This window comes from Myotis daubentonii, chromosome 13 (assembly GCF_963259705.1).
Source record: "Myotis daubentonii chromosome 13, mMyoDau2.1, whole genome shotgun sequence".
NCBI lineage: Eukaryota > Metazoa > Chordata > Mammalia > Chiroptera > Vespertilionidae > Myotis > Myotis daubentonii.
The window spans coordinates 57,844,645-57,870,111 of record NC_081852.1 but is presented as its reverse complement, the minus strand read 5'-3'; the positions used below and the strand labels follow the sequence as shown (position 1 = coordinate 57,870,111).

Below are 25,467 nucleotides of genomic sequence, written 5' to 3'. Positions count from 1 at the left end.
AAATCAAATGACTGACAGTTCCCCCAGAAAACTGACAAAACAATAATGTTCTGAGCCAGAAGAAAAGTCTGAGCTATTTACATTTATTACAGGAACCCAATAATGTCGCAGGTAAACAATCAGATGTTTGAGAATTCTCAAATTAATAAGAGAAAAATTTAAAACACCTATTTTGGAGTAGGACTGGGACTTTGGTGTGAAATCCGGTGTTTCTAGGGTTTTGGAGTGCTTCTATTCCCCCTCTATTTTGCACACTTATATGTACTAAAAAAACGATTATACTTCGATGGAATTTATGTGGAAACATTCTAGATGGTTCTTACACAGGCCGACGTCACTTTTTTCCTACTCCAGGTCTTCTCCCCTCTGTGCTCTTTCCCCATTCTGGCCACTCTTCCACCATTGGCAATTTTACGGACTGAATGTTTGCATAAGGATATAATTCATATGTTGAAACCCTAACCCCCCAGTGTGGCTGTATTTGGGGTTGGGGACTCGAAGGAATTAAGGTTATGTAAGGCCATGAGAGTGGGGCCCTGAAAGGATTAGTCTCCTCATCAGAAGAGACAGGAGGTAGGAGAGACAGGAGATACCAGATAGCCCTGGAGCTCCTCTCCTCTCCCTCTCCTCTCCTCTCTCCTTCCCTCCCCTCCCCTTCCCTTCCCTCGTCTCTCCCTCTCTTCCTACCTCCCCCCTTTCTCTCTCTCTCTCCAAACATGTACAAAGAAGAGATCATGTGAGCACACAGCAAGATGGCTGCTGCCCCACAAGCCTGGAGACAGGACTCACAAGGGAACCCACGTTGCAGGCATCTTGATCTTGGACTTCCCGGCCGTCAGAACCGAGAGGAGTAAACGCTGCTGCCGAGCCGCCCAGTCCGCGGCCCCGCTGACTGATACAGCAATCCAGAGGCCCGAGACCAGAGCTACATCAGAGCTTTCACACACGGCCTTTCTTTAGCTGCTTACCTCCCGAAGGTTTTGGATTCAGGGAAAACCCCCTTGAGCAGCCGGACACCCCTAGCCAGGATAGCTTCATACAGATCTGCACATGGCTCAGCTCTGCTTCTATTCTGGAATCAGAGGCTGGGAGCACGTTAAACGGACCGTAGCCGCCCAAGCTTGTCAATCCAGGGTTCACTGATTCCGGGGTTATAGCAAGTGACTCCACAAACCTGGCACACCTTCTGGGAGACACTGGGGGCGAGGCACTGGACAGTTAGGTAATAACTTGAACGATCTGTTTATACTAAATCGTGATATATTACTGAGTGCCAAGCAACATTTTTATACATTTTTACAATGTTTCAAAGAAGGGCATTATTGGTAACAAATAGCTAAGACAGAATGACTGTGGGCCAGGTACTAGGTTAAGGTCTGTATGTGTATTTTCTTACAGGAACGTTACAACACTAGAAAATAGGGAATATTCTTCGTCTTCTTATCACTGTTACCGAACAGTTTCAGAAAACGGCAGCCCTTCTAAAATAGCCCCACTCCCATCACGACCACAGTACTGTTTTCTTTTCTTCGTAGCGCCTTTTTCTTGGTGGTTTTCCTTGCTTATTTTCCACGCTCCCCACGCCCCTCCTCGGGGCCGACAACAGTGGCTGCCTCGGAAAAGTCCCCTAAGCTTTGGGCCACGACCACGGAGTCTGCTGGGGGAGCGGCCTGGGCATAACCAGATGGTAAGCTCCACGAGAGCAGGAGGCGGACCGCTTTCTCCGACACAGAGACTGGCAGGAAGGCTGCTCAACAAGCACGTGCAGAGAAGGAAAAAGGAAGAGAGGGAGGAAAACGGAGAACTAATAGCAACGTTCCCAGAAGGGCCTAGAGAGCGCCTGCAGCGATTCGCTCCCCTTGGGCATGGACTCCGGCCAAAGTCTAAGCCAGCACCGGCGTGCGGCAGGGGATGGCGAACCGACAAAGCCTGGAGAACGACGAAAAGCAAGAGGGACAACGGCGAGAGAAAAGTGGAAAGAAACCCACCGCTCCATTCAGTGAATTTCACCTTGGAGCTGAGCGCGGCCGGTTGCCACGGCGACCGCCAGGCCAGAACGGCCGCAGCCCATTGGCTGAGAGGTCAGAGCCAATGAGAAGGCGCGATGTTGACGGGGTCTTAAGATGGCTGCCGGGCGGCTGGCTCCGGACGGGTGAGTAGAGCTGCTTGTGGGGCTGACTCCCGGGCTGCTCGGGCTCCGGCGTGAGGGGTGGAGGAGCCCCCGCTTCGGGGAGTGAGGGGGCCAGTGGAGGAGCCTCCCAGCCTTTCTCCCGAGCCGCCCCGGCCCGGGCCCGCGGGAGCGTCGGCCGGCCTGGCCTCCGAAGTGCCGGAAGGGGCGTCGCAGCGCCTTCCCCAGCCGGTGGGTTGGAGAGGGTTCTCCGTCCCCGCCCGGCCCGGCCCAGGTGAGAGGGGGAGGGGGCTTTCAGTTAGGGAAACAGCTTCCCTTTACCATGGCTGTGTCCCGGGAAAGAGCTGCAGTTCATGGGAGTGTCCGCCGGCTGGACCTCCCGTCCCGGAACCTTCGGCACCTAGTGCGGGGCCGGGGCGGGGGTCCCGTGTGGGAGTGACGCTGCCCCTAGAGGCCCGCCGAGTTCCGGGCGGGGCGGCCCGGCAGGAAGAGCTTCCCCCGCTGGAGCCACCCTCTTGCCGTCGGGAACGTAAGTGTTTCCCCAGCAGCGTCCGGCTTCAAATGAGCCTCGCTGTGCTGCTGGCTAACTGCACGTCGCTCTTGGGCCTAAGGAAGTGTGTTTTCCACCGCTGACCTAGACAGGCAGCCTCTTTAATGAAAACGTGTGTGTGCGTGCAGAGTCCTGCTACAAGCATCCATAGTTTGTTTATCTGGGTGATCGGATTGGTAACAAATCCGAAGGCAGGCCCGTGATTCGCTTGTACTTCCTACCTTTTTGAGAAGAGGGAACACGTTTATTTTATGAAAGTAAACATGATGTATACGTTAATGTTGATGATACATGTATTTTAAAAAAATTCTTGATTGTTGATGGTATTGATGATACATGTTTAAAAGTGTTTTAGTTAAGTAACTTATTCCAAGCCATAGAAACTGATTATCATGTAAATTATTTAACACCCTCTTTAGATTGGTGGGTGGGTGGTGGCTTATGATTATTATACAAGGTTAAATTCATATCAGACAAGGTTTAGATTCCTGTGATTATTTCTAATTGAGTACAAAATGTAAATAAAACGTTATCGTTTGGTGAAAATGGCATTGAATTCTGGAATACCAGACACAGGAGATATGAGACATTTACTCATTAAACTGCTTGGATTATATCTTTTGGGTTTTGATTATAAGCAGCCGCCTGGTGGGCCACAAATGTGACAGTATTACCAGAATGTGACTTTGATACATGTAGTTTAGTGTAGCATCTTACATGGTTTTCTGTACTTAAACAGGGGAAAAAAATTTCTTAATCAAATTTTAGCAAGTCTAGGATTATAGGCTAGACCGCTAGAGTCATTCTTGAGACACTTCCAAGTCTTTGTCTCTGTCCTCTAAAAGTTTATAATTTGAAGTCATGAGTTCCATTTTTGTAAAATAAGTGGATCACCGTGCATTACGCAAGTCAGTCACCTTATTTGTAAGACGTAGTAATTCGTAGTGGAAGTGCGGTTGTGAGATTAGTGGTAAGTCAGTGCTTGTCACGTCGTTTGTATATTACGAATAGCAATGACCTGCTTTGTTTCCTTTTCCCAGTTCTGTTTCTTCTGTCATAATGCGTTTTCTTGTCTTTAGGATGTCCTGTGTGAAGTGCCACTAACTGAAAACTATCAATTTTGGCTGTGACAGCCAGGTTGAGGAGAGGGCCGTATCTCCTGGGGTGGAGGGGTCCAATCACTATTGCATCTCACTGGAAGAGAATGGAGTATTGCAGCAAAGAGTGAGGTGACTGAGTATTTGGGCACATATAATATTAAGATCCATAAGGAAACATTTGAAAGCTGCAGGACATCTCAGAGATCATCTGATCAGACTTTCATTTTATAGCTTAAAAATGGAGACCGGGCAAAATGCATTGTCTTGCCCACAATTATGTTGTTCAGAACAGGAACCCGTCTTTGACATTCAAAACCAAGTCTTTTCCCCTGTACCAGCTGTTCCCCATCCTTTCACAACCCCACACGCCTTTTATTATAATTTGATATCTCCCTGGGTGCCATGTTTTGAAAGATTGTGTCTATTAACGTATATTCATTAGTGGTGTGTTTTTTTTTTTAAATAAAAATCAGGTCTGTAGCTACCAATCAGACCTTCTGATCAACGAATATGTGGTGAATAATGCTTCATTGATTTTAAGTCTCCTCATGTAGATGTGGCTGATATTGTTTGAGGGGGAAAAATATTGGGCTTTGAATATTGAAATTAGCTTAGAGACCTCCATTACTATCTTCATAAAACTTTATAAAAACCTTAGATTAGGAATTGCTGAACTGTATCATGTTCTTGATGCATTGTGATCTGCCAAGTGTGCTAAATAAATAGTGACTATGGTGGTTTTCAAGGGCAAAAGAAAACCCAATCGTTCAGACTAGAATGATACATGAATATTTTCAGTTCATAGTAAATTGTATCAGCCCAGGACTAAAGCTGTGTTCTGTGTAGTATACACAGATTTTTTTTAAAGAATAATTGTGGAAAGGAAAATAATCTTAACTTCAGAAGTAGAGAGTGTATGAGATGAAGAAGGTGATATTTAAAACCATAGAGTAAAAATGGCTTCTGAATCATTTGCATCTTTTTTGGGAGGGATGGGGGAGCAAAAATGATTGAATTAAAAATTGTTTTAATTACAGACTTAAAACTGATAGGTTTTGTATTAATACAGGGACTGTTGTATAGATCTGGCTAGAATGTGCACTAAAAACACTTACGTTTCCAGTTTCCTGGTATGCCACGTCTCCTGGGAATGGCTGAGTAATTTTCACATTGAAAAGGGAATTTGGAGTGATCTGCTTTAAAATAAAGGAATAGACACTGATAGATGTGGCGGGAGAGACGATCCAAAGAACTAGAGACTCAGAATAGCCAAAACAGAAATAACATGAGGCCTAACGTAGTACATTGGAAATGGATGAAAGACATGTCTATGCTATGAATAGAAAACAGTGTTTTCGAACCTGAGCCCAAAGCATGTCACAGGCTGCCGTTCCGTGTTGGCTGATTTACAGTCGAGCTTCTGGCCGTGGGGCTGCGCCGCTTGCAGGCTCCTCAGTGAGTTATCCATGTAGAATGTCGGCTCCATGAAGTTAGGCATTTTTGCCTTTTGTCCATGCTGTCCCTTGTCTTGAGTGCCTGGCACACAGAGGGCATGCAAAAGATACCGTGGATAGGGAAAAGAAATGGTGGTTTCAAGCATAGAAGAACCCCAGTTATGCTAAAGCTATGTTTGAAATTTGTTACTACACTTAAATCCTGAAATGGAAAATGAGCATAAGGTATGTTCTATGCCAGTATCACAGTGATGATGGAACTTATTATTGCTCCCCTCGCCCTGCTTTTCAGAAGAGTAGAAATATTTTTACTAATGACAGCACATCAGTTTTTTAATATTGGTGTATTTTATATGATGTCCTTTGTGCTAATAGAGCATCTTAAGATGACCTCCATTCCAGCTTTTCAAGTCCTCAGGCTGGTGTAGGGGTGCATCCAGGTTTCCTGGGGTTGGGAGCCTATGTAATTTTGGGTCTCTAAAAACAAGAACTACATATTCTAAATATAGAATTAGGTATAGTGTCTTGTGCAAATGAGCCTTGAAGCTTAAGCCCCATTATCTTCATGCTGATTTGTTTCTGGGTCTGTTGCTCTATTCAGAAAACCAGACACCTACATTTTTTATAGAAACTTCATGTCAGCCTGTGGAAATCAGGGAAGTCAATGATTTGCATCAATTGTTAAGCGAATACACTTCAAACATGAGAAACTTCAAAACGACCTTATGAATGAATGCTGCCATCCATGATAGAAATGATCAAAATGTACATAGCCACAGGAATAATAGCAGAAAAGAACTTAGCACTGATTGAGCCCCTAGAACCTCCTAAATACTGTTGAATGTTTTCATGGTTTTATCTCATTTAATCCTCAGAATAAGCCTGTATGCCTTATTATTACAGATGAAAAAACGGAGGTATTAAAAATGATTTCCATATACTACTAGTATATGGTAGACACAAAATTACAATGGGAGCAGTTATATGTCAGACCCTTCCTCTTAAAAAGTCAAGAGATTATTTTGGTGAGGATGTTTCTGAGAGCTAACAGCTGATGAGTCTGGACCAAAGTGGCAGAAAGTAAGATCTGATTCTTTGGGTTTGGGAGGAGGTCCTTAAAGTTATTAGGAATCCATTATTCAGAGTTATGGAAAAGCCCATGATGTCTTTGTCTCAGAGATTAATGGTGGTGGCTTTGTTACTAGGTTAATTAATCACAATACGGGGTAGAAAACTTAGCAGAAAAGATTTCTATTCATTTTATTCCTTCAGGTTGACAGTAATCATGAGCACTACAACCAACTTCTCTGTTTCAGGCAACTTTTAAACAAAATGGATTTGGCTCAATAGTATTCTAAAATAGACTATGCCATTATAGTGAAAATGTACTCAGTTATCTTAATTGACTACAACTCCAATTTTTAAACATTATTTTTATTAAACACTAGCTAATGGTTCTACAAATGGACAGTATAGCTAATGCTAAATATTATTTTGGACTTTAATATTAGTTTACCAAATATAGTATGTTTTTGTTAAAATGTTAGGACTAAATTCCATTTAATATTAGTTTAGCAAATAGTATAAAATTTTAATCTAGGGTATTCTTTTCACCATCACACTTTCCTCAAACTACTTGTACAGCTTAAAAAATTTCTTTTTGAATAATTGTTTTCCTGCTCCTTAGTAAGTCCCCTGAATGTTTTGTATATCCCAATACAGGTGAAACATTCAATTTTGTTTTCTTCTCTAGTTGGTATAGCTTGAACTATAGTAATATAGTTCTTACATGGCCTGCAGGGCATATTGTTAGGTTCTTGCCATTCTCGAGCAATGGATGCTTTTACTGGATTTCCTTTTTTTAAGGCAAAATTATGCATATAATAGAGAATCAAGGTCCTATATTCTTAGGTCATTCACCTATAGATGTATTTTGTAACAACTTGCTAAACTGCTTTACACTTTTTTTTATACAAAGTTTAATTTTAATATGGAGGGCATATCCCATTATAGATTTTTAAAAAGTTTAGCTGGACTGTTCCCAAACTATAGGTATATTTATTAGACTCTGGGATGTCATTTAATGGTTTTAAAATTCTTTGCATGCCTACTTTAAATTGGTCTAAATTCACCCTCTTCCCTTTAGAAGAGAAGATGTGGAGTGGGCTGCTACCTCGTGGCCTAAATGAAAGTGATGTTGAGTTGAATTCTGAAGATGAAGACACAATAGAGAACTCTGGACCTAACTTACAGGAAGATGAAGAAGATGGGACCATTACAGAAACAGAGGTCACGGATTTCCCTGCAGATGGACCAAACCCTGAAGCAGAGGCGAATGTAAATGCATATGAAGAGTGTCCTTCTGGAGTTCCCTTACATATATGGAACGTAGGTTTTCTCTGATGTGTTCCTAGTATAGCCTGTGTTTGTACATGCCTGTGTGTCTCTGCCATGGTCAGAGTGTACATGTTCTTGGGAGGTAATAGGTAGGAAAATTTACCCAGAATTTTTTTATTACCAGGTGGGTCTGTAGTCATTCCATTGGCCATTCAGATATTTGCTTTCATTTTTGTTTTGTTTTTCATAAATAGGGGAAGAAAACATTTAGTAAGATTAGCTACTTTGCCTAACATGATACAGGAGGAATTTCTATCTTAATTTATCTTTTTGTTATCTATGAGTCATTGAATTTTACTCTCAGATTATCAGTTTGACTTATCTAGAAATACTTAGAAATAAAGTAAGATGAAAACTCAGGTTGTGAAAGAGCCTTGGAGAATATAGTATCTCAAGAAGAACTTAAATATGTTTTAATAAATACTAGAATATAATAGTTTTATTACTTGTTAGTTTTTGATGTATGTGTTGCTTCAAAATATATTTGCTTTTTTTTTTTACTTTTATGTAGAAATTTCAAGAATTGCATAAAAAACATTCTGAACAGAAAATCTCATCTTCAAGATTCAGAAGGAAAAAAAGAAAACGCTCCAGAAAAGGTATTTTGCTTTAATTCAGATTAATTGTCAATAGTGCTAATGTTAAACTGCGACTAACTGAGCTCATTAATTTTTAATAAATGTAATTTTGAAATAACTAAATACTTAGCTATTAACACTGTGAATTCTTTTCAGGTAAATTGAAGAATGAAGAAGAATCTCATAGGTAGGTGGAATTGAAAATATTTGTCTATTCTAGTTAGTATTTGTAGAATTTGTACAAATAAATTAATTACCTCTGAAACATAAGAACTAGTTGTTGTAATATAATTGTAGTAACCAATTAAAAACAGTAAAAATAAAAATGAGTACACTTAGTGCAAAACGTATTGTTTATCTTTTTATAGTGAACAGTCCCCAAGTGAAACCCAGTTGAAGGAACTTACTCAGTATTTTGGAGTCAATGACAGGTTTGAACCCCCTGTTAAAAAGAAAAAGATTGAGAAGGTAAAGTGTTGTTGATTTTTTTATTGCATCTTATATTACTCAGTAGAAAATGTTTGTAATTAACCTTGCCAAAGGTAGTTCTCATTAAGTGACTATTAAAATGCCTTCTATGTGCCAAACAAGGTGCTAGATAAAGAAGTAAATATATAGTTACAGATCATTAACAAAAACTGTTAAGAAGGAAATGAATGGGGTATTGTGAAGAAATTCAGACGGAGGCCCCACTGTAGCTTGTTGTGGTCAGGGAAGACCTTTCTCAGAAGATGCCATTTCACTGAGACCTGAAGGAGGGAAGGAACCGTCTAAATAAGGAATGCTAGTGCAGAGTGAGAGCCTGGGTAGAGGTCCTAGGGAGGAAAGAGTCGTTCATCATCGGACGTTGGAGTCACTAAGGTCAGCCTGGCTGGAGTGCAGTTAGTGAGGAGGAGGGGGCCCAAGATGAGATTGGAGAGGCCGGCAAGCAGGGAGCAAACTCTAGGACCTTCGGGGCAGAGAAAGGAGTTGGGTTTTAGTGACAATGCACTTGAGAGTCATTCAGGGGTTTTCAGTTAAAAGGAGTGACATGATCTAAAATATGTTTAAAAAGATTGCTATTATGTGGAGAATGGACTGCGGGGCAGCAAAAGTAGGTGAGAAGAGAGCAGTTAAGAGACCCTTCTAGGCATGAGGTCATCTTGAACAAGAATGCTGCTGCTGAATAAGGAGAACAGTGGAAGGATTTGAGGTATTCGGCAGAAGTAGAATTGACAGGATTTGCCTCTGGATTGTTTGCGAGGTAGTGGGGAGGATTTGGAGAATAAGGAGGGAAAGAGCCATCCACGGTTTTACCTTAAGCATAAAGATAATAGCTATGAAGATGGGAAAGCTTGGGAGGGGAGAAGATTTAGAGTGGGGCCTCCAGAGTTCAGCGTGGGGCGTGGGTGATCTCAGCCAGCAGGAAGCGAATAGACTGTTGGTAAGATGAGGCAGGAGCTTGGAGGAGAGCCAGCTTGAGAAACACATTTGGGAGTTGTCGGTCTTTGCATAGATGACTAATACTGAGTAGAGGTTTGAATGCATGAGTAGCTTACATATTCACATGCAGGAATGATGGACAGATTGCAGCAGCATGAACACAGACCACTGAGCGGTAGGGCTAGAGCACAGGGTCCTTCTGGTGAAGCCCAGGTCTGCTGTACCTTGTGTGTGCCTCCGTCGTGGGTCATTGCTAGAGATGACTGTGTGCGTAGAGATCATTGCCATTTTCCGATTAATCAGTATTTCTCATGAAAAACCTGATTTTCACCCATTGGGTGGTGTTGCATCATTGAGGGCATTGCATTCGGAACTCACACAACAGAATTTTACGTGTGAACTTGTGATTCCAGCTTTGTCAAGTAGAGGAGCTGGACTGTGACCTCACCAGCCATGCTCTTTGTCAAGTGCTGTTAGCTTATGGTGCTAGGTGATGGAAGTGTTTACCTAAGGATGGTTTTGTACTAATGTAAGCATTTGGAATGTTAATATCTTCTAAAAGTGCAAATAAAAAGTTGAACATGTAAGTGGAATTCTAGGATTTTATTTTTAAGAGAGGGTTTTGGTCATCCAAGCCAATAACTGGTTTTCTTTAATGAAACAGACACTTAAGAATTAAGTACCTCATTTATCCAGAGCTGTGACCACTCCTAATCCTGACTCCTAATCCATTGTTTTTTCTACTATATTATGCCATCTCCCGTAGACACTGCTCCAAATGGCTGGATAATGGAGGTTGATTGATGGTGAAGAGATACATTTATAATTTTAGATGATTTATTTTTAAGTGAAAAGTGTACTTTCAAGCTCAGCAGTTCATACAAGTTTCTAGAAGAGGGGAATGTTCCTGTGTCCCCCTTTGTGACATTAACTTGTAAGCTGTGGCCCATCCATGGTAGCCAAAGGGAAGTAGCAAGTTGACTGAATAAACAGACCACTGGTTTATTCTTGGGCATTGGTGGAAAAATAGGTTGGATTCCTCTCTGCTCGCTGACCTGTGTTATTCTACGTCTGGAGTAAGGGAATGTGGCACCCAGATGATCCGTATCTCAGGAAGCCTACCTAATTGGACGGACACAGCAGAGCTGCCGTGTGGAATACGCAGGACAGGCTCAAGAATGGCTGCTGTTAGACCAGGTTGCTGAGGTGAAAGACTGGAGAGCAGGTCTGGGTTGAGGTGTCAGGCTACCCCAGAATTTGTGGTGCAGGGAAAATTAAAGTTTGATATTAATGTTTTGTTTTCACATATCTCCGTGGCATTTGAGGAGATACCTAATGTTCTATGTAGGAAGGAGAGGCCATTGTTTTAGTATTTCTTAAATGAAAATAGTTTATTTTGACTATAAAAAGAAATATTAAAATATTCCAGGTACAGGTACTGAGATCCTATTATGAAGGGAATTGGGTGCTATTCAAAAGGAGTAAGAAAGTGGTATTGTTTTAAGCTGGATAATGACATGGTATCTGCTTAAGAAAGATAGAAGACCAATTTGGAGATGGTTATAATCTTTCAAACGAGATTATGACGCCCTGAAGAAGCACAGAAAGGAGAAATGCGAGACACTACAAAACAGTTAAATTAAGAGCACAGAATTGGAGGCATTGAAGCTGACTGCGGATTTTATCAGGGGTGACTGATAGGGTAGTTGGCTCTAAAGGAGAAGCCGGCGGGAGTGAGGAACTTGTTTTTAGACATAATTAAAAAAGGGAGAACGCTACCTTCAATATGAAGATAACTAGGAAGTAGCTGGAGCTGTAGATCGTGATAAGGTGAAAGGTCAGATGCTTTAAATTATATAGAGATCCAAAGCAGCTTATAAGAATTAATTGAAGGCCTAGGATTGACTTACGGTGTGAAATCAGAGTAAGAAGAAGGGGTCAATCACACATCGCAGGAGCACTGTCACTAAGGGGCAACAAGAGATAAGGGACTTCAAAGCAGATTGAAGATGATATTTGGGGGCGATAGAAGGTGGATGTGGTTAACATAAAGGATGCGCAGGTGAAAGGACAGCAGTTGGCGTCTCCTGTGACCATAGACTCTGTGGCTTAGAGGGCTAAGGAATGAGATGACATCAGGGCAACTGATAAGAGTGTTTTAGAAGAGAGAGAAGTAGTATTAACATAAGAAATCAGTTTGAGGAAAGAGGCTGAGGCATCCCATCTAGTCCCTGGTCCAGAATGGGAGGACTAGCTTGTGTGTGGGATGAAAGAAAGGTGGGGGCAGAAAATGTAAAGAGCAAGGCTCCGGACGGCATGAAGGCAGATGGGATTGTGGTGAGCGCGGGAGGTGGGGTTCGTCTGCAACGGGAGATGATTCTTTCCTGGGGGCAGTAAGGAGTGAAGAACAGGATACCTGAAGATAACGTTTTTGAGGTGGAGGAGAGGAAGACTGTAGAGAGGATATACATACCCTTGGTTCTTTCCCCTCCCTTCTCCCGCTCCCGTAAAGTGGGGGTAGAGTTACCGTCTGAGAAGGAAGGAGGTGGGGTTGAGGGTATTTGGAGTCATGGGAAAGACATGTAACAGTGTCGTGGAGGACTGTGGAGCCTGTCAAGGGCAGAATTGAGAGCCCACCCTGCCCAATTGGATAAATGGCCTTTAGCGAAGCCAGTGGATTGAGTTATTTGACTTTCTCTGACATCGCTGAAGCACCTGGATGTGACAGTAGTTGAGAGAAATGGTTGGGAAAGCCTAAACAAGGTAAGATGTTGGCGGAAACGGAAGGCGTCGCTGAGGTCAGTGGTTCTCAAACTGTAGCCTGCTACGTAGTCTTTGCTAGCGAATGTTTGTTTGCCTTTCTTTCCTGCCTTGAAGTTTCAGGTTTTGTTTCTTTCTAGTCGGGCCTTGAGAAGAGCATGGACCAGGCTGTGGAAGAGTGGGATATTGAGAAGGCGGAGGAGCTCAGCAACCAGCTAGCTACCCGAGAGGTAAGCCAAACCTTCCTTATCTCCAAATTTTCTAAAGTGGATGCACACTTTTTATGGTCATAAGTAAGTTCGGTATTCAGATTTTTGACCTATGATTTTCCTTCCAGTCCATTTTCTTCTCTCTTGTTCTGCCATTTATTTACAAATACCTTTGTTTTCAGTGTTTGTAAATTAAGTCTAAAACTTACGGTGGAAATACTGCATGATTTTACCTAGTTCAGAGACCTTTTTGCCCCTTATGATGAAAAGGCTAGCTGCTAGCTTTCTTCTCCTGTTTGCATCATTACCTCAGTTTAACTCTCCCAGAGGAGAGCTTATATAACGCTCTCTGTGTTGTAATGCCACATCTCTCAATGTTTTTCTAACACTTGCTCCCCAGAATGCATTCTTATTTCATATACTGCACATTTCCCTCAGCCCTAAAGAATTTTCAGTCTTTAAAAAAAAAAGGTATAGTTTATAGTATAAAACTAATAGATATATTGAATATTCTTTTTCCAAGTACCAGGCTTCTGGAAGATTCTGACTTGCACCTTCTGGGGGAATCACTGCTAGGTGTTCCTAGGCAAGGGCACACGTAGAGTAAAGAGCTCATGTTGGCATATGTGTTGTTGTCGCTATTGTTTTGTAAAAATTTTTTGTCCTTGCTACTATAGCTTTCACTTTTAGCATCTCTCCCCTTTCTTCATTTTATTCATAAGCTGTAACTGCTCCAGGGGGTTTGAGTATGTGGACAGCATCATCAGGCATCTGTGTAAACTGTTGGCCGTGTATACTGTTCTTTCTTACTCACCTTCAGGTGAGCATTTTCTAACTGAGACGAGTGATGAAATTACTATTTTAATAAATTTTTCTATGGAAATACTATTTCACTCTTACATCATCATTAGATGTCAAAAATCTACTATCGATGGCCGTTTGTTTGTTTTCTATTTTTGGCTGCCAGCTATAAGTATTTAGTGAGGTTTGTATTTTTATGTCCAGTAGTGAGGCTTAGGGATTTAGAAGTTATCTTTCTTTCCTGAAGCTTAAATGATGCCCTGGGAGGAGACTGTCACCTGTGGCTTGTGGCAGGCAGTGCTGCTTGTTAACGCCACCTTGTCTGCCCCGCCCGTGTTCCTCGCGAGCTTTCCTTTCTCTGCTGCGAAGCTGCCCGCGAGGCTGCACAGACGTGTGCCTTGGAGGCTTCAGAAATAAATGTTTCCTTGGAGGGTATTCGGTTTCTAGTTCTGTGTTTTGCTTTGTCACGCTGCTGTTTTAGAAGTGGGAATTGTATCGTACAGATTAGGCGTTTTCCATTGTAAGGGCTATTTTCTGTCACACTTAAGACAAATGCGATTGCTATAGGAATACATGGTATTTTCAGCATTTATAAGGATAGTAAACATTTTTCTCAAGTGCCCTTTTTACAGTCATACAAATATAATGCTTTGTTCTACTACAATAAATTTATTTAGTGTGGGTTGAGGATTCTCATGAAAAGAAGACAATAATTTGAGTCCTATTCTTGTCTTTGTCTAAGTGGGAAAACATCTGGAAGGTGTTTGCTGTTCAGACACAGACATTGGAAAAATACTGATGCTAATGTTAATTAAATGCCCATGAAGAATAAAGTAATCAAGATGGAATTTCTTAATAAATAGTTTGAGATTTAATTTTTTATATTTATCCCTTTGCTCTCAAACACCATGGAGATGAGAGATGGGATTTTGAGAAGGAGGTAATTGTGAGTTGGGACAGAAACCCTTTGTAATTAAATGTATACATGTGTGGTGAGTACCCTTTTGGAAATCAGGTATGTTGGTTTTTAATCAGGAGCATTTTCTTTTTTCAAGAAGCAGTGACTGGGGCCAGCTGATAAAGCCTTTGCTCAGAGGCACAGATCCCAGAGTTCTGTAAGCCTTTTCTAACCATAATAAGTGAAACTAATTTTTGATGTTTAACATTTATAAGCCTGTGAAACCAATAGGGTAGGACCAGTACTGAGAAAAATGAAGCCAAAAGTAGAACAATGTTTGGGGAATGGGCCTTGAATACAGTTCCTCAAAAATATGCCAAAATAAGGCTGTTGGTACCCTGTGGTTGTGACACAGCAAGCACTTTTTCTCCAGAACCACCTTCCCTTAGTACCTAAGGGAAGCATTTTGAAAAACGCTAACTTAACTCTGGTGCCGTGTCACATATAGAAATTTTTTGATATTTGCAACCATAGTAAAACAAAGATTTATATTTTGATATTTATTTTATATATTTAAATGCCATTTAACAAAGAAAAATCAACCAAAAAAATGAGTTCGCGTGTCACCTCTGACACACGTGTCATAGGTTCGCCATCACTGCCTTAGGTTAATGGTGACCGTAGGATGTCTGTGATCTGAATTTCTATAGAAACAGGTTCAGTGTTTGAGCCTAGGTTGTGCTGCTGCCTCTGATTTTGCCATGTGGTAATGTTGCTTTGGGGCTCCCTACAATTTTGGAGGAGAGATGAAGTGAAAAATGCACTTGAGTTTGTGTCATACTGATGAAACTGTTTAAGAAGTTGTTTTTTAAAAATATTATTTATACACACACTCACGTATTTGTACTAATTTGCAAGGTATTGATATTCACATCTTTGCTAAGGCCTAAAATCTTCATTTGGAGTAATGATATAAACTGTTTATATTTTAAAGCTTTTTGCTCTTGTTTATGAATGCAGGACAAAGGCAGTGACTTCCACCATTAGTGCTGTTGGATATAGTATTTTTTCAGAACCTAATCAAGGTCTCACAGTATAAATGATAAAAATATCCCATTTTAATACTACTTTTTAATAGACAAAAATACTATATTACTAGTTTTTAAAATAGACTACTTAAATGTTTGGATTCTAAAACATAGGTAAAGTTAATGTTGAAATAATAATAGTTTGTTAATATTTAAAATAACAAAGGTAGGAATGGCCTTTAAAAAAAAAAAAAGTTTGAATTAATTGAGTTATATTTTTTCCTCGCTAAACACATTAAGTGCTGTCTTAAATTTAGGCAGGTGATTAATTTGGAGCATAAAACTCTGTTTTTAGAGCAGTTTCCTAGAAAATCTGAAGGCATTCTCATTGAAGAGGGGCATATACATTGAAGGATCGTTTTTGCATTTTGTATGAACATCTAAGAAGTGGTCCTTCATCAGAAATGCTTCGGATGCCAGAGTGCTTGTTCCAGCTTCCAGAGTTTTCCCAGGACAGCTCACTGTTAGGCTTAGTTTCCCTGTGAGGATTCTGGCTACAGTTCACCCTTTTCATTCTGGTTCAGTTTTGTGGTGATGTACGTGCCATGTTGTCTTGATGGAATAAGAGCTTGAATTACTGCCCCCTCTTTGAGACTCCCCCCCCCCCCGCAAAAAAAAAACCCCACCTCTTCCCAAATAATTTTGATAGGTTTAGCTATCAAGGCACATGAGCATTATCATATCTAGAGTTCAGAATGGAAACGTTTGTTTACATTTTTGGAATAGAAATGCTGCCAGACTTGGTGAGTTGAAAGTCACTTCCCGTCAGTGCTGTTTTCAGAGCTCTAACATTTTAGGGAAGGTGTTCACATCACGTGAAAGAACCGGACCTGAAAGACGTACTACAATGAAGGAAATGTTGTGGTTCTAACCTTTAATTCTATAATCCAGAGAGCAGAATTAGTTTCCTCCTATTTTTGTGAATGGGTAGAAATATCTTAACCATGTTTCCAAAGTAAAATAATTCGATATGAAGCTGAACATATATTCCAGTGAGCTACTGTTAAGAACCTGTGACCTTATGAAGAATGGCAGGTACTTCCCATTTTCTTAATTATTGTGATTTCTAGCCACTGAAGATTGTGTAAACAAAGTAAAAGTGCATTAAACATTACTCATTTGTATATATTAAGAATTTAAAATTAAATATCTCCATTTCATTATTTTATTTTTGTAGAAATGACATTATTCTGTAATCTAGTACCAGCGGTTTATATGAAGAATACATTATTTCATTATAAAGTCATTAATGCCTGCTAAATATATTTTATGGCCTTCTTTGAAATTGTACTGCTCTGCCTTCTGTCTTTTTTTTTTCTCTTTGCAGTTAGACAGTAGAGCTTAGGGCTGTTTTCTGTGTGTGCATTTCCCGAGTAGCAGTGGGGAAGGGCGCAGGGCTCCGGGGGAGGAGCGCTCCCCTCGGTCCGGTCCGTAGGCTCCCGTCAGCTGGTCAGCAGCGTGGTCAGCTTCCCGGGCAAGGTCGCTCTCAGCCCCTGCGGGTCTGTGCCTGTCGAGGATCATCTAGAACTGACTCACTTCCATTAACTTTGGTTGTCTTAGTGGCTTTTTAATTTAGATGTTCGTCTGTGTATTGTTTTGTAGTCGGCGCATAGAATGGGAGGCTTTTAAATGGTGATTTTAATACTTTTGAAGCCTTGTTCTTAGTTTTTAGAAGTCATTCATTACCTCACATAGATGAACAATCAGCACAAGGTATGAAAAATAAACTGTTCCTATGCGGGTAAGGAAAGACTTCATTGAGTCCCTTTACATTGAGGTTCAACATATGTTCATTCTCACTAAAACATTGTGTGCAGCCTTAAAGTTGGAGCATTTTAACATGGGAAAAGCAAAAATGGTACTGAGTGTGGGTTCTCCTCGCTTGCTTAGATTCATCGCATTGAGGATGTTTTAACCTTTGAGGTATGAGTGGATGATCACCTAGAATGGTGTTCCTTATGCTCCCTTTTCATTATGTTTATCTGTGCTTTTAAAAACCTTAAAAAAAGATTTCAGATGTTACAAGTCTAATTAAAGAGACAGACAAAGCACAGTTTATACTGTAGATTTTTTCTGCAGTTCAATTAATCAGCATGTTTTCTCTTTTAATTAAAACCATTTTAGTAAATTAAAGCCCACAGCAAAACACATATATAATTTGTTTGTAATTAGCTCTTAATTGGTGGTAGTTGAAGCTTAGCACCCTCGGTTTCTTTCTTCATGATTGCCATTTTATTAGCAGCCAGTCATTAATTAATCTTTTTCTAATTAGCTTATAAAACTGTTGATGGCACATTATTGTAAATGTGATTTTAAGTTCAAAGCTTGTTAATAAGCTTTCTTACTTAGAAGAACAGAGATAAAGAAATTGCTGAAAACAGCACTACAGTTCTTTTAAAAAAACTGTCTTTCTTATGGGGAATGTGTAAAGCATCTAACAGCTTATGGTTAATTTTTTAATGCTTTTTTCCCCCTTATGAATGGATAAGTTGTTTGAATATAAATGTCTATTTCCAGAAGTAATTTCAATAGTATAACATCTTTTCTCCCTCCTTTGGAGTACTGTAATCTACTTATAATTCGAAGCCTTAATAGTCATCATTAAAACAGGTGTTATATAAGCTATTGCACTATGAAATCGAAGTTGATTATATGAATCAAAGTATATCTTCTCACATATCACGGGCCAAATACATTTTTTAACTATTGCAAGGTGAATCATAGACACACAGACATACACACAATATATATGATATTTGTGTATAATAGATCTTTATGATATGTTTTAAAAACAGGATTTGTTGGGTTATACTTAGAAATAAAAACTGTTTGGGTTAGTTGATATGAAGGTGTAGGTATTACATAATAGGTGTTTGTGCAATTGTACATGCACATAGATAGATGTGGTACGCAAACTTGCAAAGCTCTGCATGCACATTTTTAGATGACAATGAAATGAGTCTATTTTTTGAATAGAGAGGAAATGATTTGAAGTCTGAGTTTAAATGACTAGCTGTGGTGTAGCCTGTGTGCTGTTACCAGAGCTCCCGCATCCCAGGTATGACCCTGGAGAGGACGGTACCAATCCCGATGCAGACATCCAGAATTTACCGACGCACACACCGTATTTAATTAGCATGTCATCATCTTTATTGAAATGAACTACCAGTTTTCTAAAACTCTTCAACTGCATGGCATTCTGAGCTGTTTATCAATATTAGTGCAAAGTTTTGAAAGCTATATAAAAAAACAAAGCGTTATAAATCATTGGAAGTGCTTTTCCCCCCTTACTTGCTTTTTGAACTTTGCATGTTATTTCAACTTTGGCTGTTTCTCTGCTTGTTTATAAGGCGGCATTTTAGGATGCCATGGAAGAGACTAGAAAGGGATAGCTGACAAGGAAAAAATTAAAAATTGGATAAAAAGTAAATGAATAATGTCATATTACCAAAAAGATGAGAGGCTAATTTGTGCCGACTTTTTGCTAATTTTGTTCAAGCCTCAAAATGAGGAGCTGTCACCCGTTCTGTGTAGCGCTGATGACAGTGCCAATGATCCATGAAATAAGCTGCCGCTGGCTTTGTTCTGATAAGAATGAACAAATCTGCACAGTGTTCGGCTCCCAGAATCTCATTTTCATACTTGCATGCAGGCTAAAAGAAATAAGCTGTTTGCAGACTTGATTAATCAGACATTGGAGGGGTTTTTGTCTCTTTGATCTCTTTCGTCTCCTAGGTAACTTGCTTGACATTAATGTTGAGCTTGAGTAAAGACAATCAGGAATTGTCGACCAAACTGATATAAAAATTAAAGACCTTGACACTTTAAGTACTCCAGTAATGGTTCCGCTTTACTTCAGAAAACATCTGTTTTCATTTAATTAAAGAACAAAAGAGAATGGCATAAATATTTTTCATAGAGACCTATTATTTCATAAAAAGGTAAAGTATGATAATTGGTATTTTTAAATAAGTGCCTTGAAAGTATCCAAAAGGGAGGAAAACTTTATACATCTGTTACAGGCTGGTAATTTTGAGATGAGTAAAATACTTTATGGAATGGATAAGAAGTTTTTACAGTTGGGTTAGATTAAGCTGTTTGAATCGGATGCTTCAAATGATTATCAGCAAACTCTTAGAATGGCAAGGTTTAGCAAGAAAAACTTAACTTGATGGTGAAAGTTTGTCTTTTAAAAATCTCGACTATGTTACAAGATGTGCCATTATATCTATTTTACAACCCAGTATGATTTACACATGCTAAACCTGTAAAATTGAAAGGAATTAAAAAAATGTCGCGGAGCATTTGCTTGAGGTTATGCAGACGCTTTTACAAATCTTCCAAGTGGCTGTAAAGATGAATGCCTCAAGGGTCCAGCCAGGGCCCTGCTTTTCCAACCAGCTAAAGCCCTTATCTTAAATCCAAGCAAAGTACCATTAATCTTTTTGAAAGACCTTTTATGGCTTTTAATATATCCCAAATTAGAACATTTTACACCCTTGGTTCCTGAAATATGGTGATAAAAAGCCTTTAGAGCTTAATTTTCCTTACCGCTTGCTCTGACCAATTTGCAGTTCTTTGTGATAATGTTTAGACACCTTAATTAAAATGCAGCAAAATATTGGATGTTCTATATGGAAAATGCTGATACTTTGGCTACACATACAAGAAATTCTGTATGTATTTTTATTCATTAAAAATTTTTTTCTTCCCACATTGTGTTGCTATGGTTATCTGATGACCCGAAACCGTTTTTTAATATAAAAACTATTGACCAAGCTTTTGTGATGTTTACTTGGGTATGAAGATGCATTTTCCTTTTTACAGACGGGAAGGGGGATTCCGGTTGGCCTGTATTATTTGTTTGTAATACTGAAACATAGCACGGTATTCCTTTATCTTCTGGAACTCGGGTTAGTCCACCTGCCTGGGAAAGGAGCTTCCTCTCAACTCTCTTCCACAGAAGGTCTTGCTATTCTTCCTCACATCCACATATTCCCACTCTTCATAGTCTCCGCAAGAATAAGGGAAGCATTTATTTTAAGCACATGAAGGTAGACAACATTGATATAACAGTTTTAGAAAATAACTTGGTCACATGGTTAATGGTACATGGCAAATATGTTTTGGGTTATTTTTATTTCATTCTCAAAATGTATAATCTCAACTTAAATACAAGATAAACTAGCTGAGTGGTACTTTTGTTGGGGAGTTTCCTTGGCAGAATTTACATTTGATAGATAATGCATAGGAATATAGTTAAGTAGAAAAATACGGAGTTCTGTGTTTTACCCTTTGGTGAATGTAGAGAGCCCAGAGTACATCTCAGTCATAGGGAGCGAGCTGCGTTTATGACGGCAGGCTGTTACTAAGTGCACTTACTGCTCTCCTGCACTCCCAGCCGTATGAGCAGCTCTGACCAGAGGACTGGGCGCAGAAAAGACGCGTGTCACTTCTGGACTTAAGCTTTTGGGAGCCAGGGTGAGACCCTCTGGCCGGCTCTTCCTCTGCCACGGGGAACTCGGCTCGGAAGCCACATGCTGAGACGCTGGCACCACAAGATGGAGGAGAGCCCTGCCCGTCTGCTGACTTTTAAGTGAAACGAGAAAGAAAAGTTCAGCCAGTGGGAAGGGGATTCGTTTGATACTGCAGCACTGACTAGCCTAACCTGGCAGGTGCTAGCCTGCGTTTTCACTATGGGAAACGGGTAGTTTTTCATGGATAGGAAATCCTGATAGCTCATCCCACAGCATCCCTCAGAGCTCCATTTCCTCTTTGGGGATGTGCGACAGCCCTTCGATTCCTAGCCTTCTTAGTTGACTTAGATGAACTTTTCTGAGATAAAGAACTGGAAGTGAAGAGAGAATCGAGAACAGGCCCCGTCTTGAAGCAGTGTTCCTGGCAACCCCTCTCCCAGGCCCACAATGTGAAAATGAATCCTTTTGTCCAGGGCTGTAGCTCCTGTGCCTGGAGCAGTGCCTGGCAGAATGATGCATTTGTGCCCTTATGATTGTCAAAAGCATGTCATCCTCGTGAGAAAGGCGATGGCGGCAGTCTTGGCGCCGCTAATGTTGGTTTGAATTTTGAGAAGAAACTGGTCTGCCTTCTCCCACGGGCTCTCAAGTCACACTGGATCTTTTCTTCCTTGACCTTCCTGTTGGTGTGACCACTTCCACACCTGTCAGGTTGCTTCTGTTGTATTCATTCTTCCTATAGACTTTCCTCGGCTGAAAAATCAGATCTAGTTTTGCTCTGATTTAGAAACCCCAGGCAGGCTTGATTCCCACTCCTTCATTTCACCCAATGAAACTTCTCCAGGATCAACTGGAAGAAATGTCAGGCATGCCAGACCTCAGTGCTGAACCGGCCTCTCTCCGTACACATGTGCTCTGAACCACCCACTGAGTCTCATTGGCAAACAGATCCCTAACACTTGGGCTTCTATAGTTGACTTTAAGTGGCGGCCAGTCCTTTCTGCTCTTGCTTAACACGTTAAGCGCCCAGCCTGTTTTGTCTTCTGGACGGAACGTATAGTGTCAGTCACCAGTGACGGACTTGGGGGCTTAACATGTTAAGTCTGCTGTCCACTCATAGGCACAGGTCGTTGAGTCCAGGGATAGGAAAGGTAAGAAACACCACAGTTTTCGCCTTGGTTGTTTAGCCTGGGCTCTTACAGACGCTTTGGAGCCGTCCACATAGACAGGCCCTGTTAGCTCAGCCTGGATCCCGCTTGTCCTGGAGACGCCCCTGGAGGCGGCCCTGCAGCAGAGCTGGGAAAGCAGTGCGGTGGCTGTAGTCGCTAAGAGCTGGAGCGGCAGCAGCAAAGCCTGGTGGCTGAGGTAGAGAAGACAGCGTGGGAGAGGAGGAGGTTTCATTTTTTTAAAATGTATGTATTTTTTAATTGATTTCAGAGAGGAGGGGAGAGGAGAGAGAGAGAGAGAGAGAGAGAGAGAGAGAGAGAGAGAGAGAGAGAGAGAGAGAGAGAGAGAAACTTCAACGGTAAGAGAGAATTGTTGATCGACTGCCTCCTACAGGCCCCTACTGGGAATTGAGCCCACAACCAAGGCATGAGCCCTGACCAGGAATCGAACAGTAACCTCTCCTGGTTCATAGGTCGAGGCTCAACAACGGCCATGCCAGCCATGCAGGAGGTTTCATTTTGGTTGGACCTTATAGGCCTGGCAGATGGGTGTGCGGAGGACTATGCACTGAGGGACCAGCGGAGGGAAGACTTCGGTCCTGTGTCCTGGTGCTCAGCCTTTGCACCTGTCAGTGCATTGAAAGCTGTTGCCCCTCATACAAGTGGGTCATTCGCTTTCTCAGGTTTTATTAATGACATCTCTGACTGCCAGTCAGAGCTGGTCAGCATGAGATAGCTGGTGTGGCCATGAGTGGCTGTCATTCTGGCCCATAGCGAAGACACGCGGTGTCTGTCAGTCTGTGCAGTCTCATCAGGTAAACTGTTTGGCCTCCTGTTTGCTGAGATCGCTGCGGATCTTCACCACCACCTTTGTGGGCCCTCGAGGGGCCTCAGTTCGGGAAGCATTTCCCCCCAGGAGACGGGCCAGTGCGGGTTCTCTGGGAGGCAGTGGGCCACCTCAGTGTAGCCCTAAGTTGGTTGCTCAAGGCGTCCGGAGCATAGGGGTTTCTCATTTCTGGGCACAGCTTTCTTACCCTCAAGTTCTCAAGTGTTTGTAGTCTCGTATTAGCTGGAATATTTATTTTCACTCTTCATTTTCTTTTTCTTCTTTTTAATTCTTAGCTTGGTGTAAAAATTGCCAAAGCGATTGCCTGCCATAAATTTGTAAAAGCCAAAAAGGAAGCTGAAAATTCACAGGCTGCTCGAAAAAAGAAGAAACTTGCGTGGGGGTAAGTTTACGGCTTTTGGTGGCGACGCCACCGGCTTCCTAGAAATGGACACATCCTGTGACACGCTTTCGGGGTCTGGTGTGTGTGTAATTGCTACTCGTTGTCTTCTTCGTACGCGCGCTGGTGTGTGTCAGATTGTAAATGAGGAGGCGTTTCTTCATCCTGTTTGATGTGTGTTTTGTCATCAGTGGAGTATGTGAACGTTTAAGTTTTACTTTGGCACGTAGTGAACATGTTACTTTAGTGACATATTTTAGAAACAAATTGAGATGTTTACGTTCTTCATTTTAGATTTGAAGCAAAGAAGAGATGGGAAACCAAAAGCAACATGGGCTACATGTAACTCGCCAGAGTTCAAGACAGTGTGTCTATTCCTAAGTCTTCAATTGCTCAAAAGACTGAAGATATCCCTGCTTATGTTAAAGATGTCAGGAAATGGATAGAAGAAGAAAGAAAAAATAAGCATAACACTTGGAGGGTGATCATCAGTCCTTTTCTAAAGAGTTCAATCTATTGAGGTGAATGGAACTCCTGTTGGTACAGGAGTCTGAGTCCATGTACAGGAGAAAGATCGGCTTTATTTATTTATTTATAGAGACCTGCAGTGTAATCGATTTCACTTTTCATCCATTTGGTATAGCATAGCCGTTAAGCTCCTTGTACTTTGTTATCTGTCCTCAGTGGAACTGTACTCATTCTGGAATTGTGTTTTCAAGATTGGCATTTTTGTTTATAATGGATTTGTCATAAGTGTAAGAAAGTCTCCATTGATAGTCTCTACAAATGACTTCATCCAATTGTTTTAAGAGTAATGATTGGTTCTTCATTGGGTGCAGTGGAGTTGATACTTGACAGTAACATAATAGAAGCAATTGGTTGGTTTTAGTGCCTTCAGATAAAATATCTCAATAAAACAAAGACAGCATGTAGTGTTTGGAGGACGATTGAAATTCAGCTCTTGCTGGAAATGTCTTCCTAAATATCTCAGCCCAGCCATGTCATTCCTTACATTATGAGATGATTCCTAGAAGCGAAAATGGTAGAATTACATTAGAATGTTACAACTCAAGACAATATAACTTGGAACCTTCTAAGAACGTGGTTGGATTGTTCTTACTCCTCTCCCCCAGTTTTCCTTAAAAGGTGGGTGCATTAATGAGCTGAAAGAGGATTGGTGCATGGGAAGTAGACTTCATTGTGTGTGTTTCAGAGTCCTCACTAGCAGGGCCTTTGAGAAACCATATGGCCAGCTGTTGACACGACCACAGCTGGAGGTTTGGAGTCTGGCAGGCCTCTGGTATTGTGGTGCCTCCCTCCTCGGGGCTCGGTAGAGATACAGAGCTGCACACTTCCTCTGGTTTGATGGTATAAATTTAGGAACATAATTCTATTATTAACTTGTTATTTTTAGATTTACAGTAGTAACAAAATTTCACTAATTTATTGGTGTCATATTCAATGTTTTACCTATATTCTGGAGTAAGTAAGTTGCAATTTAAGAGGACAAAATCATATCTTGCTTCCACTTAGGTGAGAAAAGCCTGTATTAAGAAAGCAGGATTTTAGGAGATTGTTTGTTTATAGAATTGATCATGAAAGGTTGTCCAAGACCAAATATTGGAAACTCTTGTATTTTGTGATTTAATATCCCCTATTGCACTTTGTAGATAGTCATATACTGCTTACCTATAACCTCTCATTTTAAAATCCTAATAGGTGAATATAAGCTTATAGCATAGGAACCTTGCCTTTAAAAAAAATATCGGCCACACAATCCAGTGGTTTTGCCTGAAACGTTGAAAGTGCGCTTGATCAGAGCTGGTACACACTTCTCACACCCAGGGCTCCCAGACGGCCTGTCCCGCGCCTCTCCTCATTGTTCTCTTCCCGCACCCGCTTCCTGCAGGAGCCTCACCCGTCTGCTCCCTGCGGAGGCCTTGCCAGGTGGCCGCCTCGGGGTCTTCTGATTGGGAGCCTGTCCTCAGCCGGTCCCACTGCCAGTGCTGCCACTCCGCCCCACTGTCTAACCTGGGTGGGGCATCTGAACTGGATTTGGATTGGGCAGCGATGGAGGCGTGAACTGAGGGCGCTGCAGTTCAGAAATGCCCACTCTGGGGGCCTGGGTCTTGAAAAGCTCGAATCATGGTACAGCTGAAGCGGTGGGGTGGGAGGGAAGGGCTTAAGGGAAAGGAAGGGACTGTTGTCTTGGGTTC

At 41.3% G+C, this 25,467-nt stretch overlaps 1 protein-coding gene across 3 annotated transcripts; it reads left to right on the top strand.

Moving 5' to 3' along the window:
* Positions 1-2,047: 2,047 nt before the first annotated feature.
* Positions 2,048-24,179, top strand: FAM204A (family with sequence similarity 204 member A). Of its 3 annotated transcripts, none has more exons than XM_059661562.1 (8): positions 2,048-2,152; positions 7,379-7,620; positions 8,141-8,228; positions 8,364-8,394; positions 8,576-8,675; positions 12,530-12,619; positions 23,148-23,254; positions 23,546-24,179. In XM_059661562.1, exons 1-8 carry the CDS (start codon positions 2,092-2,094, stop codon positions 23,595-23,597), a joined length of 771 nt encoding a protein of 256 aa, XP_059517545.1. In that variant the 5' UTR covers positions 2,048-2,091; the 3' UTR covers positions 23,598-24,179. The 3 variants fall into 3 exon arrangements, with proteins under 3 accessions (XP_059517545.1, XP_059517546.1, XP_059517548.1); XM_059661563.1 differs by lacking the exon at positions 2,048-2,152 and adding an exon at positions 2,159-2,402; XM_059661565.1 differs by lacking the exon at positions 2,048-2,152 and adding an exon at positions 2,481-2,657.
* Positions 24,180-25,467: the final 1,288 nt, after the last annotated feature.